The 20,885-nt window shown below is 41.0% G+C and overlaps 2 protein-coding genes across 3 annotated transcripts in view; both read left to right on the forward strand.

The window, feature by feature from the left end:
- Nucleotides 1–3,478, forward strand: part of TRABD (TraB domain containing) — a 29,311-nt gene extending 25,833 nt beyond the window's left edge. For both annotated transcript variants that reach the window (XM_054279532.1, XM_054279540.1), the window contains one exon: nucleotides 1,997–3,478. In XM_054279532.1, coding sequence (XP_054135507.1) covers nucleotides 1,997–2,171 — 175 coding nt within the window. In that variant the 3' untranslated portion in view covers nucleotides 2,172–3,478. The remainder of the gene's footprint in view (nucleotides 1–1,996) is intronic.
- Nucleotides 3,479–8,020: 4,542 nt separating this feature from the next.
- On the forward strand, nucleotides 8,021–20,681 carry SELENOO (selenoprotein O). The gene is made up of 9 exons (XM_054279519.1): nucleotides 8,021–8,529; nucleotides 9,832–10,035; nucleotides 11,014–11,194; nucleotides 14,267–14,397; nucleotides 14,762–15,042; nucleotides 15,386–15,536; nucleotides 17,269–17,454; nucleotides 18,499–18,655; nucleotides 19,335–20,681. Exons 1-9 carry the CDS (start codon nucleotides 8,021–8,023, stop codon nucleotides 19,521–19,523), a joined length of 1,989 nt encoding a protein of 662 aa, XP_054135494.1. The 3' UTR covers nucleotides 19,524–20,681.
- The last annotated feature ends 204 nt before the right edge of the window (nucleotides 20,682–20,885 follow it).

The raw sequence follows: 20,885 nt of genomic DNA on the forward strand, positions 1-20,885 counted from the left end.
AGAATTGAAGAACCAAAGCATTCAGACTATGTGTATCCCATAAAGCCACAAAGGTCAGGACTTCAGAAATACAGGAGAGATTATAATACAACCCAGTAGTATTTGTCTGTGGGGCTTTAGGATTATGGAGTCTTTCAGAAATTCACACTTCCTTTATCACACCTGTTTATTGTGTTAATGTAACCACCTCACCCATCTCTTCAGAGGCTATGAAAACCAGAAAAGACTGACATCCACATAAATGTTATATTTAGACATCTAAAATATGATTTAGAGAGACTTTTGTTTCTGGATTCAAGAATGCAAAGTATAGAAGCTCTGCCTAGCCATTTCTAACTCTCTTTCCAGGCTAAGCCTCCCCTGGAGTCACAGACTGGATGTCCATTTTCTTCTGCACCCTCACAAATAACCTGTGTAGTTGTGTGGTGGCTGTTGGTTATATCATTGACAGCACAGAACTGAACAGCCCAAAGACCAAGTGCACGTCTTCAAGCCTACACAGAAAGTCTTTCTCATCAAAGTTTAGGCTCTGACTTGATTGTCTTTACCATGCCAGTGCCATAACTGAGCAGAAGAGTTACTAGTATCTTACACAAGGCATTAATATTGCATTAACTTGATTTTCTGAAATAATTTGAAGCAAATGACATTCATAAGAGTGATATATTTGCAAATTATTTTTCTTTCAACGTTTTTGCCCTTCCTGCTGTTACACTGCAGTTGCAGAGCAGAGTTAGGGCTTTCTTTTGTGTGTTTAGTGTTCATCACCGCTCTAAGATGGCAAGTTTTTAAGATTTTCTCAGATATTTAGTTAAGTTTTAGAAGTTGGAACATGAACTTGAAGATTCTCTGGATAAAAGCATACATATATTTCTAATTTTTAAGTTCATGCATTGAACCTGACTCCAAGCAGACCTCACTGTCTGCCACAGAATATTTTGAGTGGGAAGGGATGTACAAGGATCATCGAGTCCAGCTCCTAAGTGAATGGCCCATACAGGGATTGAATCCATGACCGGGGCATTATTAGCAATGTGCTCTGATCAGCTGTTATTAATTGGTTTTTTAAAATTGTGGTGAGGTATTAGAATTGAGAGAGAGTAGGTGGAGAAAGGTAAAAGAACATACAAAGAGATGCCTTTACACCATTCTTGGATCAATACATACACTTCTTTAAAACTCTCCTCTGTGTTGCTGTAATGTGCAAAGTCTTACCAGTGGTAAGTTTTCCCTAGTTTGAGCACATGGATCTAAACTCAGTCTAGTTGTATCCTTATCTCAGCACATTTAACCTGGTTTGAGAGCATCCAGTGTTTTTGGACTATTGTAGCTGATTACTTCTGAGTACATTAGAAACTTTTTCTGGATATAAATAAATGATGACTTGAGGCTCCTCTGAAAGTTAATGGAAACCTCTGAGTTGCCTGTGAGAGGATTATGAGTTGCTGTGGGTGCAGAACCTGTTAGTGAGAATACAGGGGTGCACTTGCATGTGGCTGTGCTCTCAAAGTCAACTTTATTGGGAAGGTAATATTAACTGTTTGCTTCATATGCCCACAGTGAGACTGCTTGAATGTTAGGGGGCAGACCTGGTGTGCCTGTTGTCCTCTGCCCTCCTGGTTCAGGTGGCCAGTGCAGAGGCTTCCAAGGAGCTCTGTGAAAATCTCAATATTTTCTTTTAGTATTCTTCAGAAAGTCTGAATATTGACTTAATTATTTTAACAGGGTGATGGACAAGTAAAGGTTCCTAGCCATGAAGAGTGGCATAAGTAGAAAGGACTTTGTTAGTGTTTATTGATTTTTATTGTTATTTAATTGTATGTAGCCCTTGAATGTGAAAGAATACATTGTTCATTCATGATGCATCTGTTACGTGAAAATTTCCTTCACTGGGAAGGAAGGGGAGAAAAAAATCCCTTTTCTTTCTTTTAATTGGAAAATGCCTACTGTTTCCAGCTATGCAAATATTAATATTGTTTTCTGTCTTTTGTTTCAGTGTGCCTCCTCCATCAGCTTCAAGTAAGATTTTCAAATTTGTTTTAAAAGCAACAGTGTTTGGACTGCTGGGATACAGCTGCTACCGAATAGGTCACAGGACAGTTCAGTTTGTTCTCTCAATGCCAGCGACACAGAGCTATCTCCAGAGGCTGACTGAGATGCCTCAGCAGTGAACAAGCAGTAGAGGCTCTCTGTGAAGAAGGTGGCTGAGGAAAGGGCGATGGAGGCAATGCATGAACTGGACTGAAGGATGAGGATTCTAGTCAGACCTGATTGATGCTGAGCAACACTCAATCACTATATAATAAAAGATTTGGTACTGAAGTTACACCAGCTATGATCTAATTAATAGTTTTGATTCTTGATAGGTGTGTTGCATGAAACCAGATGATTCCAGATTGAGGTAAAAGAAATGTGTATCCAAATATATATATATATGTTATATATGCATACTATATACATGTACACTATATATATGCATTGTATATAATATATATATATATAAAACTGATGATGTAGTACAGGCAGCTTAAAGGGTGTGTGTTCATGGCTCCTTTTCCAGAGGAAAGAACAACACAAAGTATCCTAATCAGCTGCATCTCCTCTGAAGTTCAGGGACACTTGAGTGATTCTTTGCTTTTTTCTTAGGTATAATAATACCAAGTGTTTGTTTCTGGTGCCAGACACTTTTACACATAATTTAAAGGACATCTTCTCAATGTGTGTTTTATACCTAAAACATTTAGGCTTTTTTTAAACTTAAGAGCTTTCCAGAAATTTCAGAATTGTACAGGCTGTCATACGTACACGGCTCAAATTTTTTACAAGCCTTACTGAAGAACAGGAATGTTGCCTTTAGATTGCATCCCTTGTTACCACCACCAGTTGAATTGTCTTTCTCCTGCATAGAGAAGGTGTAGCCACCCCGTCAGAATGCAATGTGGTTTGTGTCAGATGTTTACAGGACACTCTGTTCCTTTAGATTAGCTTATTTAAACTATTATTTAGCCAAATCCTGCTGGTTCCAGTATTGTAAATTTAAGAGACTAGAACTACTGTACAATTTACTTTTGTTTCTCAGACCTTTCATATTTGGCATAAAAAGCCTGGAATTAACCTGCCCCTTGTTTTTGCTACATGAATATACTTTATTTATCAATGTAATTTCTTGGTGGATGAATATTTTAATCTATTTAATAGGAAAGCAGTGTTCAATTTAGTTTTTCAACCAAATGTAGCATTTTATTTGGATTACCTGCTATTTATATGCAGAATTGTGGGTACTACAGACTGCTGTTACTTTCTTTTTTAATTATCTGGAACACTCATCCATCATCAATCTTTCTTTCTTTCTTTCTTTTTTTTTTTTTTTAATCCTAGCTTCATATTTCATTGGAATTTTTTGGTTCCTTCCCTTTTTATAGGATTGTCAGTGATTGTAAAATGCCCTTGGCAATCAGCTAGTCCTGATTCAACAACAGAGATACATTGGGTTAAACTTTGATATGACAATGCTATTTGAGTGGAAAAGTCCCATTTGCTCCTCAGGCTCATACACAGTTGCTCCTTGCTTAAAGTGAGGTTTCTATCTGTATTAGTTTCTTTTGGGAATGAAAGATGGGAACCAATATGTGAGGCAGGAGGAGGAAAAGGTGATGTGTTTTGTGTTTCATTGTGGTTTTTCAGTCTGTTCAATAAAATCCAGAAACCACTTTTAATAGGGTATATTTCCAAAGGCTTGTGTTGGAAATAGTTCCATACAGTCTTTGTTTGCTAAAAGTATGTACATCTGTCTTCTGTACAGTATAGTCTTTTTTGAGCTTTTAAATTTAAGGGCCTGATGCTCCTCTCTGTGATGGCTTTGATATTGCTGGGAGCTGGTCTGTCCATGCAACCTGATGCTTTTCTGGCTTGCTCTTTGAGAACTGTATGAGTTCCAGTGCAGCAAATGATTAAAGTGCATGTTTATCTTAAACCTTACTGAATCTAACCTGATTCTGCAGAGCTCTTAAGGTGATGCTAGGTGCTCTTCTGGGTCTGGGCCTTACAGGTGTCCAGGGAATAAATCTTAGCAAATGAAAATGACAGCAATTCATGCTTCTAGGACACAAAGTAGAAGTGATAATACAGAAAACAGTGAGGGCAGGTCCTTTTATTTTCTGTTTATTAGTGCTTAAGAAACCACCAGCCATCTCTAGCAAGAGGAGAAGCAGTATTTGTAAACAATTTATAGAACAGTAGAGTGACTGCCTAAATTTTGATTCCTGTTTTTTAAAAACATTTAATGTATTGTTTACAATTAAGCAGTACTATCTGAATAATTCTATTACATTTTATGTACATTTTTTAAAAGATGAAAGCAGAAGCTTAAGCTTGCTCTTCTCCTGTCTTCACTGACTTACCAAAATGTTGTTCTGTTGGTTATTTTCTTGAGAATATTTAGCTGGTAGAATTAAATATATGGATATTTTGCTTTAAGTTATCTACAGATTTTTAAAGTATCTGCAGCTATTTTAAAAGTTCTGTAGATCTTTGATATCTGTGCTCAGGTAATTTTACACAAAGGAAAACAAATCTAAGGTAAATTTTAGATAGGAGCCTTAATCTTGGGTGGGACTAATGCTAAATGATTGTCATGGAGCATTCTTGTAGACTTTGTTTTATGCTTTTTAGCCAAAAGTGATTACCATCTAAGGTGTCCATTTGTTATTCAGTTATACTCTCCAGTCAGTACCTTAAGTCTATTGTTTCAATCTTTTTCTTTTTTTGTTTTATTTTATTTTTTTAACAAACCATATCAGCTGATTCTTCAGAGAACTTCTTGGAGAATTTGCAGTTTATCTTCCCACTGTTGCAAATTGGCAGATCATACGCATGCACTGTTTATTCAGTGGCACTGGAAAGTGATGGATTTGCAGAACTAACAATTCTATTAATCCATACACAGATTCTTGATGTTGTGTATTCAATGTGTTGTACTGTTTATATAACATAATCCATGGTTTAGGTCCATTCTTTTCTGTTCTAGTCAGTCCTTTCAGTGTTAGCAGCATCCTGTAAAATTTAAGTATATGTTGAATTGTCCCAGCCCCACCTCAACCTTTTGAAGCCATATTGTATTTTTTTGGTGACATGTACATCTGTTTTATGCATTTGTACATGTGATGTAAATTTGAAGTATTTTTAACAATGTGTGCCTTTAAAGTGATTTAAAGTAAACAGCAGTATGTTCTATTATATAAAAAATAAAATATTTTAACCACCATTTCTGTTGAAGGTATTTATTTTCCTAATTAACCAGTATTTTTATTAAGAGCAAACACTGATTAGCTAGCTCTAGTACAGGATAATTCCACCATCTAACACATTTTCCTGGAGAACATTAGTTGAACTAATTATCTGCTGAGTGTAGTGCTGGAGAGGGGAACGAGTTTCTCCACCTACCCCATGTAACTGGTTAAGAGGAAGAGGATGAGTTTCCCTGCCCTACTGAACACACAGGGAGACTGTCTGCTCAATGTGAGAACCTAAATTCAGAGTTCAGAGTTAGGTATGGTGAGTTGATTTTGTTGTTGTTGCTTTTCATGACTCCAGTGCTCAGTCTTGCAAGGAGCTGACAGCTGGAGTCCCAGTCCAGCAGAGCACTCCAACATTGGCTTTACATCAGGCACAGTCATTTGTACCTAAAGTGCTGTCCTCTGTTTGGGAAATAAAGATCCTTTAAGTGCAAAAGATGTTGAATCATGGCAAAGAGCTTTATCTTTCAAATTGACACAGGTAAATCAATATGACCATTACTTAAAAATATATATATTAATACAAAGACCCTGTATTCATATATATGATAAGCTGTATTCCATACAGATAATGTATCATCTGTGTGTACCCTTTGTCAATCAGTGGTCCATCTTTTTTGTTTGTGTGTAAAGCAAAATGCAGCCCTTTTATCCTTGATCAGGCAAAGTTCCCTCCAGTTGCAATTGGAGCCGTGGCTGCAAAGGATTGCTGGTAAAATCATTTAGGTGGAAGAAAAAACTTTAAATACTGTAGTGCTGTGCTGTCCCTGGGAGTGGCAGAGGACACTGCAAGCAGCTCTGCTCTGGAGCAGTGCTGGCTCAGGCAGCTGCCTGCTTTGGGAGCGTATCCTTCACCAGCATGACATTGCACACTGCTGGCCCACGTCACATTTGAGGTGTCTTTTCTATACCAAATACTGAACAAAATTTAAAAATTTACTTTTTGAAGTGGATTCAAATGTCTTTGTTTCCACTGGAAGCTGTATTTCTGTGTGAATTGTAAAACATCTAAAAAAGAAACATATCAAGTTACCTCTAAGTGCCAGGCAGTGGGAGCTACACGGGGAAAAGAAACATCACGTTGCCACTTGTGTAACTCTTAAGATACTCATGTATGTATTTCCCTATTTCTTTTTAAAACTGAAATAAACTTTAATTTTAGACTTGAGTGTTTTAAGACTGACATTTTTGTAAGATGTGGGAGTTTTTAAGTATTGGCAGGAGAAGGGTCACTCATGTGGGGCTGACTGATGGACAGACTTCAGTAGGGGGCCGAGCCCATGCTGTAGAAAGAGGACACATGGAAGACATCAAGCACAGGACAAAAGTAGCTCCAAAGATATACACACCTGAAATCAGTCTACTGTCTCTTTGGGTGCAAAAATGCACCAGCTGTGTATATCCTCACACCAGCAGGTCTTGTGTGTCCGTGTGTGTATGGGAGGACTCCAGGAACAGCTGAAGCAGCTCTCCTGTTCAGCCGCTCCCAGCTGAAGAAGCTGGCTGAGGGTTGTGTAGTTATCCCCTCCTTCCATCATTTGCCTTGTGCCTGCTGCAGAGAGGAGCTTTCTGTATTCCAGGGAGGCAGCAGCAGCAAAGATGGGACTACCCTTACCCTCACTCCCAGCAGAGAAAAGGCTGGGAGCTGGGAGGTGTCTGCTCTTTACCATCACAAGCCCTTGTCCTTTGAGTCTTGATGCCTGACCTGGCTCTGGCTCCTCCCTGGTAGCTCCCTGCTGGGAGTGACTGTGCTGCAAAGTGAGCAAACACTTACTTTTGCTTGTTGGGTGTTTTGTCTGTTGGTTTGTGTAGGAAAAGCTCTAGTGATGGTAGGGGAAGGGGAAAAATGCACACAGCTACTTTCACTCTTGCCTTAATCCAAGATACTTGTGTATCACAACTAATGCGTGAGGGAAAGTGGAAAAAAATTATCCCAGCTAGGTGACATTATTTCAGTGGTAAGATCAGTCCCTGATTCTGGCTACAGAGATGATTTACAAACTGGACAAAGTAATGAAAAGTGATATTTGATTAGAGCTGGCTGGTTATTACTGTGATGTGTCTCTGCAGCAGCTAAGCTGCACACCTGCTTTCTCCAGGGTCTGCAGAAGAGCTGTGTGGGCAAGCCTGGCAAGGCTGCTCAGGTTTGTACAAGTGCAACAGGGTTCTGGGTGTGCATCACCTGCCACTGGGCAGCTCCTCTCCCTCTCCCTGCTGCCATCACCATGTTGTCTCTCTGTTATGGTTACACCCCAGCTGGAAAGTACAAGTAATAGTAATAATTTAGTGCCATCTACTGTCTGCAAATGGTTTACCTGCTATGTCCGGCTTTGAGTGGAGGCATCCACTAGACCCTTCAGAGAAAGTGTGCGCATCTCGGAGGGGTTTGGTCTTGACCCACCACTGTGGTGGCTGCTGTTAATTGAAATAACATAAAACAGTTAAGTTCTGACTTGTGGCATACATTAGTTTATCTTTTTTCTTCTTGTGGGCTCAGCATCCCCGCGACCGGCTGGCTGCGCTGCTCCGCCCGGGGAGCAATTTTACCCGCCGGGCCCGGCCGCGCTCTGGGCTCTCCGGAGGGGCTGTCCCACGGCCGGGCTGTCTGTGCCCACGGCCGGGCTGTCCCCACGGCCGGGCTGTCTGTGCCCATGGGCGGGCTGTGCCCACGGCCGGGCTGTCCCCATGGGCGGGACTGGCCGCAGCACCGCCCCCGGCCTGGCCGCATGGCCTCGGTGCTGCGCAGCGCCCGCCGTTTCGGCCCGCGGCTGCTGCGGACGGCGTCGGGCCCGGCCATGCAGCGGCCCGAGGGCGGCGGGGGCTGGCTGGGCGCGCTGCGCTTCGATAACCTGGCTCTGCGCTCGCTGCCCGTGGACGCCTCGGAGGAGAGCGGCCCGCGGCCCGTGCCCGGCGCTTGCTTCGCTCGGGTGCGGCCCAGCCCGCTGCAGAACCCGCGGCTCGTGGCCATGTCGCTGCCGGCCCTGGCGCTGCTGGGGCTGGAGGCGCCCGCGGCCGACCCGGAGGAGGCCGAGGCCGAGGCCGCGCTGTTCTTCAGCGGGAACCGGGTGCCGGCGGGCGCGGAGCCCGCGGCTCACTGCTACTGCGGGCACCAGTTCGGCAGCTTCGCGGGGCAGCTGGGCGACGGCGCCGCCATGTACCTGGGCGAGGTGCTGGGCCCGCGGGGCGAGCGCTGGGAGATCCAGCTCAAGGGCGCCGGCATCACCCCCTTTTCCCGGTAAGGCCCGGGCGCTGTGCGGGGAGCACGGGGACGGACTCGGCGGCCCGCAGATCGCATTAGCGAGGGGCTGGAGCCGTGCTGAGGGTCATTCCCTGAGGCAAAGGTCGTCTCTTAAGCCCTCGTGGTTATTTTTTTTTTTTGTTTGCCTTTGGCAGCAGCGAGTGTTATGCTTAAATGCCAGATCAGGAGGTGGCAAAGTTTTCCACTGGACAACAGGAGTGGAACTGCATCTCACTGCATCATTCAGATGGCACATTACTTCTGTCCCTGGTTATCCTCCAAGGATAACCCTGGTAATCCCTGCGGTTTCTCCCTTTGGGAGGATGCAGGCCATGATGACAGTGAGGAGAGCAGTGTGTAATTGCTGCCCACACAGATGGTATTTGAATTTGGGCGTTTTGGTCCTGCTGGTCCTTCCTTCCACTCTTCCCAGCTGTGGGAAGCAATAGTGGAAAAGTCCCCAGATTTGGCCAGGCATACTGGCCAAATCCCTGCAAGGGATGGGTATCTGCATTAGTCACATTAGCCTTTAAACACTTTAAATATTTCAGGTGATTTTTCCCACTTGCATTTCTTGTGTTGTCTGTTCCAGCCCTACAGTCTCTGTAACACTTTAGTTTCATGTATGTGGTCCTCTAAAGGCCTTCTTCAGGTCTGTGAGGGTTAAGGAAATCTCAGTGGAAGTCCCAGATATGGCTGTGGCTTTGTAGGTCTGCCCTGGGCAGCTCTCCTGCTTGCCTGTGGCTTTGGAAGTGCTGGGAGTATGGGCTGAGAACCACCTGTGTCTGTTCCATTTGCTTAGTATCCATTAAATAAGCTAGTTTGTTGCCTGTCTCTTTGGTTTTTTTTTTTAGTGCAGCTGTTCTACATGCTCATATTTAGGACCTCATTTCTAGATTGCTTACCCAGAAAGATTCAAAATAATATTTTTCATTATATTTCATTTAATGAAGAGGAAACCGCTGAGTTGATATACAATTAAATAGCTATAGCTGTCCAAATTTTTTTAAAAAATTTGAATAGTATTGCATCAATAAAACAAACATAGTTAATGATTAGAAGGGATATGTGTACCTGGCAGGTTTATTCTGTTGTGTGTACTTTTCATTGCAAGTTGTTGTGTCCATCTAATTGAACTTTAACAGAAGTTTGAAGGTCCAGCTTCTCACATCTGCCACTGCTCTTTTGTGGGACCGTGGACAGAGTGTGTTTCTCCTAGGCTTTTATTTCTCTGCTGCTGCAGAGGAGACAGGAGTTGCTGCCTTAGAGGCCCATCCTGTCCGTGTGTCCCTGGTGCAGGCAGGCGGACGGGCGGAAGGTGCTGCGCTCCAGCATCCGCGAGTTCCTGTGCAGCGAGGCCATGTTCCACCTGGGCATCCCGACCACCCGCGCCGGCACCTGCGTCACCTCCGACTCCAGAGTCCTTCGGGACGTCTTTTATGATGGGAACCCAAAACATGAAAGGTGTACAGTGGTTCTGAGAATAGCCTCTACATTTATAAGGTAGGAGCCTATTCTGTTGATCAGTTTTGTTTTGTTTTTTTTCCTTTAAAACTAAGCAGTCTTCTAAAATGTATTTCCCTAACAGCACCGTTTGTGTTTCTTGTTCTGGAGGCTTGGAACTTCTTTTGCTGGGCTGTAGGAAGCTGCTTTTCTTGCTCAGCAGATGGGATGTGCTGCTGTCTTTGCACTGAGACAGATAAATACTAGGAATGCTGGCCTGGTAGAAAGAAGAATTAAGTTCTGCAGACTTAGGAGAAGAGATTTTTTGTGTTTATTCCTGTACAGAATACATGATTTTTTTCTTTTTAATAGTAGTAGTAGTGGTGTATTATACCTCGATCCTTAATTCCAGTTCTAATGTAAAGTTCTGTGAAAGTGAAGTTCTGTAAAGTTCTGTGAAAATTCTACCGAGTTCTGTGAAAGTTTGGGGGTACTTTCCCTGCCTGAGAAGTGTATGAGGTTCCTGCTCCAGCAGAAGCTATTAGGCATTTCAGGAAGTTGCATTGCTTCCTCTACGGTTACAGAAAATTAGAGGAAGGTGAGGTATGAGGAATACGTGCTTTCATATGTATGTGTATATTTGTGTGCGTTCCTGTGTGTTTACATAGCTGGAAAATATATTTGGTATGCTTGATGTACAGTCTAGTATTTAAAATAAGTACAACTTCTACATACCTGCAGGATAAAAATTTTTCAGTAGGAGGAGTTGTAAGGAACTTTAATGAGCTGCTGTTGAGTGCTGGCAGGGTTGGTCAGTTTAGGTCCATGTGGATGTAGGAGCTTCCTTTCACCAAGTCACTGAGCCCCACCAGGTTCAGTGCAGGACTCTTGCAGGTCTTTTCTCTCAGTCACCTAAGAATTGATGTTAGGAGATAATGTGCTGTTACTGCAACAACAGTAAATGTTTTTATTACATGCAGTATCAAATTATGTTAATAGTATCAGATAATTCTCAAACATGTTTTTATTTTGAAACAGGTTTGGCTCTTTTGAAATTTTCAAGCCCCCTGATGAGTACACAGGACGGAAGGGCCCCAGCGTGAACCGAAATGACATTCGAATCCAGATGCTCGATTATGTGATCAGCACTTTCTACCCAGATATCCAGGAGGCTCATTCAGACAACACTGTTCAGAGGAATGCTGCTTTCTTCAAAGAGGTAAGGAAGATCAGATTCTCTTCATAAATCCATACCAGCTGTCTTCAGGAAGTCCATCTGCAGGCACGGATGACTGGAGTCAGTTAGAACTTTGTATCACTCAAATGTCTGAACTCTTCTTTGAAGAAAGCACTCTCAGTAGACCTTATTGATGAAAGCAGTGTTGATATTGATCTAACCAGTGGAAACAGTGTAACCTTCCTAATGGTAAATCACGATTTCCCTGCTTTGGGAGAGCTTCTGAAGACTTGTCTCCATTTTCTGGGACTGTCTTAGACTGGGAGAAGGAGCTCTGGCTCTGACTGTCAGATGATGAGTTGATGGTGCTGTGACATTACTTGCAAGGCATCATTTTGTAAAATACTGAGATGCTGAGTCTCATTTTCCAGATTATGAACAGGAATGTTGTTTGCAAATCAGTTTAACTTCAGACTTTAGAACAGAAATGTTAAAAGGCAGTTGAGCACTTTCATAACTGGCCAGCAAACAGAGTAATTAAAAAATATCAGTGTCTAATACTTGACTAGTCTATCTGAAAGCTGTTGTGGTGCTTTGAAACCTGAAATGATCTGGTATGGACTGAGGGAATGGCTGCAGCATGATGCACTTTCATAGCAGACCGAAAAGAGGTCAAAACCCAGACTTGACAGCTGATATTCCAGAGTTTGGTTTCTTGCCCTTTTTTTTTTTCTTTACCACAACCTGTGCATACTTGCATTCATTCTGCAAAGCAAGCTGTGGCTTGGTTCACCACTATGTTCCAAAGAATTTAATTCTTCTGGACAAGTCCTTTGTGTGTGAACAATTTGGTTTGATGAGGAGAGCTGTGGCTTGTCACTCACTCTGTTGTGTCCAGCTCTGTAGTGGTGGCGTGTTTGCTTCCTGATGGCACAAAAGTCATGGGACTTGGGATCATTGTGATGTGTGTGTGTGTTTGCCCAGTCCTGCCTCTTCCTGCTTTTGGCTGCTTTTCCTGGCCCACTTACTACTGGTTTCCTTCTTCTTCCCCCCACCTGTATTCCTAGCATCCTTTGCTTGTTTCCCCAGATGCATTTTTTGTTTGTTGTGCTCCTTGTGCCACTGGCTATCCCCACTCCATGTCTGTGCTATCATTCCTTCTCATGTTTTCTCTCTCATCCTTAGTGGAGACTTTCCAGACTTTCCTCCACCTGAAAATCACCCCAGTCCTTTCTTAATGAACAAACACATCCAGTTGCAGGGAACTGCTGTCACTTCAGCTCTATCCTGTTTTGTCATTCTTTCTGCACTGTGGAGGAAATGGAGAAAAAAGTACATTGCATTGCATGTGACTGCATTTCACAGCACTGCCTAGAAAGCAGACATCATTATCTGTACTTCTCAAATAATTTGTAGCTGTTTTCTAAATTTAAATGAGCATGTCCTTCAGCTGACAGTCTCATCTATACACACACCATACTTGCCTTCTGGTTTGTCTAGCTGTAGAAAAATGTTGAACAAAAATAATAAAGGTTGAAGAGGATGCAAAGCTGTCTCTTCATTATCAATATACTCATCTTTGAGTGTCACCCAAGCTTTAGTTGCTTTTGGGCGCTCTCATCAGGGGGATTTCTTTTCACCAGAGCCCTGGTGGAGTGCAGTGCATCCATACAAGGACTGCCTTACCACTGGAGTGCTTTCAGCCCAACCCTGGTGGCCAGGATTTTTTATTTTTACATTTTACATTTTCCTGGCACAGAGCCATTGTGCAGGGTGTGCCTCTCTTACTGGGTCATGGCCTAGGTAATCAGTTTTGGACACATGCAGCTGGCTGCTGGCTTCCAGCTGCCCCATGAATCAGCATTCAGGAAAGATGTGTAAAGTACCTACCATGAGAATATTGGATAAAATAGAAGTCTGTCTGTCTGTCTGTCTGTCTGTCTATCTCAAGGTAGACCAAAAGGTTGTGTTTCATGCATCATTTGTGGTTTTCACTGCCTGTCAAGGCACGATTTGTCTAATTTTTCTTTTTTACTTGACCTAATGTGTTTTTAAAAAAAAAAAGGTAGAAAAATTCTGCATTTGAACACAAAGCCATAGAAACATGTAATTAAACAATTAGTAGATTGTTTTTTGAACTTTAATGAAATACACTTACACTGCAGCATGGGGCAAATAGTTGTTTTGAATTTCTGTCCATTGTTAGGTATTTGGGAATAAGAATGATTTTATCTATGCAAATAATTTGATTTAGAAGTTTTAGTGAATAGCTACGCAAAATTTTTACTTATAGCAATTTAGTAAAGTATTTGCAACTAGTTTTAGCTAACTAGTTTTCGCTAACCATGTTAGCTTCTGACTTGTAGATTTTTAGAATTGTAGTTGACAGGTGGGTTAATGTATTTAAATAACTAGGACTGCTTTAAAATATTACGTGATTTATTTGAAGGATGGGGCACATGTAGTGATTTTAGTCAATTCCATACAAATAGTTCTCAGTTCAGCAGTGGAAAATTGCTAATGAAACATGCATTTGGTGAAGAATTGCATTTAAATAAAATCATCATTCTTGCAATACTTTCATTTAATCTTGTAGCCTTACTTCCACTCTCAGAACATGGAGACAAATGTTTATCAGTGCTAAAACCTGTTTGCACTGAATAGGTTTTTTGTGTCAGCACTTTAGCCTCCCTGTAAATCACCCCTACATATGAGGTAAACCAAAAGACAACGCTTGCTGATGTGATTTCCTGCCTGTAGTTACTCTTTAAAATGAATATTAGGCAAAATAATATATTAGTATAATGACTACGCTAGTATGCAAGTCTGATGTCAAACAGTTTAGTTTATTTCAGTGTCCTGTCCCCAGAGCATTTGAAAGCTGTTCAGTTGACTGGCCAGTCAAGCATGGAAGGAGGGAAGTGGATGCAAATGGAAATGGGAGGCATGGAAACAGGAGGAGAGGGGCAAGCTGTCCTTAAGATGTTTGTGTGCATGCTGCCAGAATCTGCTTCTGTTGGAGCTGTAGAAACATCAGTTCAGGCTAGGAAATACATGGATGTGTTGGAAATAGGTTGTTGTGGTGCCAAATGAACACCAGGCCCTTTCTTTCAGGTCACCAGGCGCACGGCGAGGCTGGTTGCGGAGTGGCAGTGTGTGGGGTTTTGCCATGGTGTGCTGAATACAGATAACATGAGCATTGTTGGACTGACCATTGACTATGGCCCTTTTGGCTTTATGGACAGGTCAGTGGGGCATCTCTGTTGGGAATGTGGGTATGTTGTTCTTACTGTGCAGGACAATCCTTGTGTTCATGGTTGCTTTAATATTTTAATTCTAAAGTAGATTTTTGAATTATCTTCACGGCAAAGGAGATCAAGGTAGTTCTAGTTCTCCTGTAATTCTTCTTGTCAATGTAGTTGCAACTGTGTTCACAGCATCTCAGCTGTTAGACTGTTCTTGTAGCCTGTGGCTTTGGAAAAAGAATCAAGGGTTGTTTCCTTCCAATTTTTTTAATACCTAGAGCAGACTAAAATAATAAAAGTACCACTTCTCCCAGTATTGGTGTCCAGGTGAGCAGAAGAATGCTGACAATTTCTTCTCCTGTAGGTATGACCCTGAGCACGTGTGCAATGGTTCTGATAACACGGGGCGCTATGCCTACAACAAACAGCCAGAGATTTGCAAGTGGAACCTGGGGAAACTTGCTGAAGCTTTAGTTCCAGAGCTGCCCTTGGAAATAAGCCAACTCATCCTGGAAGAGGAATATGATGCAGAATTTAAGAAACACTATTTGCAGAAGATGAGAAAAAAACTAGGCCTAATCCAGCTGGAATTAGAAGAAGATAGCAAGCTGGTGTCTGAACTGCTTAAAACCATGCATCTCACAGGTTGGTGAACAGCACAGAAGGTGCTTATTTAATAGCCTATCAGAATCTATTATCAAATCAAAACACAATTTATATCTTGACATTAAAAGAAAGTAGCCTTGTGCAGCTACATTGTTATCTGGGAGAACAAAAAGCTGAAAATAATTACCTTATTGTGAGCTGTGGAGTAGTTGTTGCCTAATGCAGGGCCCCTGACTCACATTTGCACCCTCACTGAGAGAACAGTTTATTTGCCTCTTTAGAATGGTGACCTGTACTGCTGTGGGAGGAGGTAGAAGGAGGTATGGGAACTGCTTTCCTGCTGCTTTATTAGTTGCATTACTCATATAATTAATTTTTTCAGCTGGAGACTTCACAAATATTTTTTACTTGCTGAGTTCATTCTCAGTAGACATGGATCCTTCAAAATTTGAAGATTTCTTAGAAGAGCTTACAAGTCAGTGTGCTTCTGTGGAAGAGTTGAAAGTTGTTTTTAAACCACAGATGGATCCAAGGTATCATTTTGCTTAAATGCTTTTGGTTTTTGCTTTTAGTTTCATTATAACCATAATGAACTCTGCATGGTATATAATATCTCACTGATTTTGAGATTGGAAATGTCACTGTTGAGAAGATGCACCGTGATGCACAGCACTGACTTTCAGCAGTTGGCTCTTGAGTTAAAGTTGTCTGAGCTTTTGCTTGGTCTTTTTTTTCATTTCCTTCCCTGTCTCTGCTGACTTGAGGCAATGAGATTGCCAAATAATGAAGTGATATGGGAGTATTTTACAGAAGAAATGGGTTTGAGCTACAATGCTGCTGTGTCCTGCTAGTGTACTCTCAGCAAAAAGTCACTTTCAAGTGCCAAAGTTCTGGCCTCAGGATAACCTTTAGGTGGTGTAGTCCATGTCCTGTTTGTTCTGCAGTCCAGCTACTCTGAGCATGGAAAAATAATAACTCACGTTCAACTGCTGCAGTGACTGCAGCAATTTTTCACTTTTTGCAGGTGGGGAAAAGAATTAAAGATATTTTGGGTATACTTCTCTCCCTTCCCCCTGCCTTCTTTAAGTAAGTACTCCATGAAGGATGAACCCACCAAATTTTTTCAGCTTTTGCTGTGTGTTGATAGCACAATACAGAGATAGCTTGTGTGGTAGAGATGGGACAGTATTTTTTAAACACTGCATTCAGGATTGGAGAAAGATTAAAAGTAGCTGTAAGGGATGTGACATTTTGGAGGGGAATAGTACTGTGCTAATGTGAGTGCATGACTGATTTCTTTTTTAATCCCAGCACTTGGATATCACAGATCTAGGCATATCAGATGTGTACATCAGGTCTCAATAGTACTTTCTATAAACTCAGAAATCAAAGCACCTGGCTTATCTCTGCTGACTGAAAGTAGGACAATATAACTTGATATAATGAGTTGTCTGTTTTGAAGCCAGGAGAAATGTTTCTTTTGTCCTTTGCTTAAAACTGGATTCACAGAGGAAATAAAAACACTTTGTATTTTGATATGCTGCAACTCTTTGGGTTTTTATTTTACTTTATGCTATGCTGCAGTTATTAATTCAGGAAAAATAAAAGCTAGCATAGTATTGCAGACTAAGGGGGAGCTATTGTACAGCACCAGCTAACACAGTGAAATATTACAAGATGCAATCCTAGTCAAACCTGCAGCAGAGTAGTCTGGATATTGTTTGGAATTTATTACTAGAAAGCAGTTCTCATCTGTGATTTAGACTGGCTAACTAAAAAAATCAAACACAGTGTTGGTCTCATGGGACTTTAATGAAGTATTTTTCCCCATATCATTTAGGTTTTTATTAGTACTGTCAAAAATAGGTGTTAAAAAAAAAAAACCAAACAACAAAACCTGTGAATTCTGTATTATCTTAATATCTAAATAAGATCAAAATTTTTAAGCAAATTCCTTTTGAAGTTCAAAGGATATTTTGATAAGAATTGTGCAACTAAACCAGTAATTTTGAAAATCTACTGTCTGCACTTTATATACCACAGGAATATGAATTAAACACACTGAAGAAGGGAGAAGAAACAGTGAAATTAGGATCATTTATAATAAAAGTTGTTTTGCTAATTACGAATTTCTGTTACTTAACCTCTCTAGTGAAATCCCAGTTTGTTGTGAATGTTTTTGTTTCTACTTTGATTGCAAGGAGATGGTTCTTGATGAGCAGCTTAACTTTAGTATCTAACTTTGTTTGTTCTTTTTGTTCCCAGACAGCTGTCAATGATGCTGATGTTGGCTCAGTCTAACCCTCAGCTGTTAGCATTAATTGGAACAAAAGCTAATATAAATAAAGAGCTGGAACGCATTGAACAGTTCTCCAAACTGCAGCAGTTAACAGCAGATGATTTACTTAGCAGAAATAAAAGACACTGGAAGGAATGGCTGGAGAAATACAGGTAAAGTTTCTCAGTATTGATATCTCACTATTGATATTATATTTCTGCATTTTGAGAACAATGCACATGTCTCACAAAAGACACCCAGTCTCAAATACAGATTAGGAAGGTGAGGAGGGCATGCAACTGGAGAATATTATCTACTGCCATGATCAGTGTCCTTGTTGCTGTGAAAGTTCAAGGTCATCTTTTTACTTTGTTTACTAAATTTTGAAGTAGTGTGAGGGTGTAGAAATCACCTAGCATCAACTCTAGTATGAAAAGTGCTTCACCAGTGTTGATATTGATTCTGACATAGACTAATTCCAGTTGTGAACTTTTAAGTGCTCAGTAACTACAACTGACTGACCTCTCTAAGCATTCTATCCTTTGAAATTTGTGTTAATATAGAAAGCAAGTATTCTTAATCAAAGAGTAAAACCAGAAATTATGGCCAGGAAAAACAAATATCCAGACTGTTCTAAAGCCTAAAAAGTGTTAGCAGGAGATTTTTTTTTTTTAAAGAAAACCCCTGAACACAGCTTTAATTTTTTGTACTCTGTGTGTGGGTTAGGGCAGATCTTTCCTTTCCTGGCTGTCTGTGATCTTGTTCTCCAGCAGGGCTGAGAAAGTTCTTTAACTGATAGAAAGTACCTCAGACTGCCTCTGCTGTGTTGCATCCTTGTGCTTTTACCAGAACAGCAAACACTTTACCCAATAAACAATATAGAAATACTTTAAGGCAAGACCTGTATGTGTCAGTCATTGCAGAGCAGTGCAGAACAGACCATATCCTTTGTCTTCATCTGACTTTAGAGAACAGAAAAGCTGTGCTGTGCCACTTCCTTGAGCTGTGTCAGGACCTGCTGACTGTCCCTAGTATTGCTTTTAAACTAAGTGTGTTTTCTATTCTCTTGTCATGCTGCATTTTATAAACTGAGAGGATTATAGATGATGTAGTAATTTTTAAGAACTGCAAATGAAGTATGTCAAAACAAGAAAATGTGTCCACTTCTACATGTGGTTCTTGGTAAAAACCAGTCGTTGTCACCTGCTTAATTTCAGAGTCCGTTTGCAGAAGGAAATAGAAAGTGTTGGTAATGCTGGTGCCTGGAACACTGAGCGTGTCAAGGTCATGAATTCAAACAATCCAAAATATATCTTGAGGAATTACATTGCCCAGAATGCCATAGAAGCAGCTGAAAATGGGGATTTCTCAGAGGTATGCTATTATTGCTCTCTCTCTCTCTCTAGGCTTGTGTGGATGTGTAGTGGTGCTGTCAATGACTGACATTATACCAGGCAAAATTTAGTCTGGAATCTTGGGCAGATTAAGAATTCACTGCTCAGGAGATCTCTATTGTTTTTGTTGTAACTGTAATTTTAAGGCCTGCAGTACAAATAATGGAGTCAAAACTCTGAATCTGAACTTCACCAGCTGTTGTAGGCTGACCTCAGGACAAAGCATGTACACTGCTTTTACTGTCCTGAGAGTGGCTTGGAAGGAAGTTAGGAATTAATTTTCACTTGTTGCTTTTTGGAAAATGTTATCTTTTTAAAATTTACAACTTTCACCTTCAGCATGTGGAATTCAGCATGCGGAACATTACATGCAGAATATGGGAAAATTAATTTATTTTGAGAAATTATATAAGAATTTGTATTTAATATTTGCATTTCAAGTTATTTGAGCCTGAGTTCCATACACATACAAACTCAGCCAGGTTCAATTTTACAGTTTGTATCTTATGTATTTTGTTCATCTGTTTAACATTTGGCTTGTCTGGAGTTCATGTATTAAGTACAATACACTTGCTCATTATTTGGCATGAGGTTCTTCTCCATACCATTTTGCCTTCACTTCCTAAATTCTTACCAACCATGCTGTGTTTTCTCTCTAGGTAAGAAATGTACTGAAACTCTTAGAGCATCCGTTCCAAGAAGCAGAAGGGTTCCAGGAGGTGAAGGAGGATGCAGAAGAGGAGGGAGCAGCTGCAGCTGCTTGTTCTCAGGAGAGCAGAAGCAAACAATCCTATTGCAGCAAACCTCCGCTCTGGGCTTCGGAGCTCTGCGTTACGTGATCTTCATAACTGCCTTGCTTTGTTTTTTGCTGTGAACTGAAGACTCGGATCCTCCTTCAGCAGGGAAGAATTCAGCAAGGCAAACATCAGAGTGCTATTAAGTTATTGAAACAACACTACATTTGGATGCATCTGCAGCAGTCTTCAGCTGTGCTTAACTTGAAGCAATTGTGGATCTTGGAACAAACCAGTGACAATCAACAGCCCATACACATCAGTAATATAAATGTTTAAAGACCCAAAGTCTTTCCTTTATCCTCACTACATTGCAAGTTAAAAGCAGTATTTTATCTTGAGGCAGGCTGAACTTCAGTCATCCAAATGGAATTGTTGTTATGTGAAGACAAAAATAGCAAGTCAGGAATCTGATCTGTTTTTGTCTGATGTCTTAACTAATAGTACTTCTGGTATTTATTTACTGCTTTCTCTATGCAGAAACTTTTAGTCCTCTTTAATGGAGGAACAGATTCAGTGTTGCTTGTTTGAAGCTATGTTTCATTTAATTAAGTAGTTCATTTCTTCTGAACCTTCAGATTGGTATTTAATCATTATCTATTTTCTGAGAATGTGTGCAGGCTAGAATTTGGGGGGAGCAATTGAATTTTTTTAAGAGCAGAATTAAGGGAGATTACATACATCTGCACTTGAAAACTTTGTGGTGAAGTTTATTCAGGTTCAGTATGTTTGCACACAACACCCATAAATATCTACTAAACTCAGGAGTGCAGTTTGTAACCCAATTGCCTTGGGCAGGATCCATAAGCCAAATTAGCTTGAGCCTTAAACTACCCCAGCACTCAAATCCAGGTGTGTTGTGTATTTATTTCTGTGCTCCTAACAGAGTCTGCCTGTTTGAGAAGTGTGGCAGGTGAGGTACCAGCTCATCACACAGGTCAGCGGGGTTCTTCCAATCCTTCTCTACTCTTGCACCATTTAGTTGATTTCCATGGTTCTTGAAAATCTTCAAGCTGGAAGTTTGTCATTTAGGAAGGTGCTGTTTGAGCTGGGGTAAAAGATGCTGGAGGATGCGGGACGAGAGGAGGAGCTGACTTGCTCACAAGTTACTTAAAATGCTTCACTTGAGGTTCCAGGGGAAGGTTGGTTGCCATTATTGTCACATCATCAAAGTTGTTCTGTAGTTAGTTGTTACTGAGCTTTGTGAGTTTTTTTTTGAAGGACTGTTACAAGTTCAGACACCTGAAAGGTTTGGTTTAATGCAAAGGCTTCTCTTTCCAAACAGACCACTGTCTCACAGTGATTTATGTGTCCTTAAAGAAATTCTTCTGCTACCCCCATGCAAACTTGTTACCAGTTTGGGTTGAATTGTGGTTTTTTAAAGTCTTCCTCAGTATGAGCTGTCAGCAGACATGG

Source organism: Melozone crissalis, unplaced genomic scaffold (genome assembly GCF_028551555.1).
Source record: "Melozone crissalis strain CALT ecotype California unplaced genomic scaffold, PUWL_Pcris_2 ptg000004l_1, whole genome shotgun sequence".
In the NCBI taxonomy this organism is placed as follows: domain Eukaryota; kingdom Metazoa; phylum Chordata; class Aves; order Passeriformes; family Passerellidae; genus Melozone; species Melozone crissalis.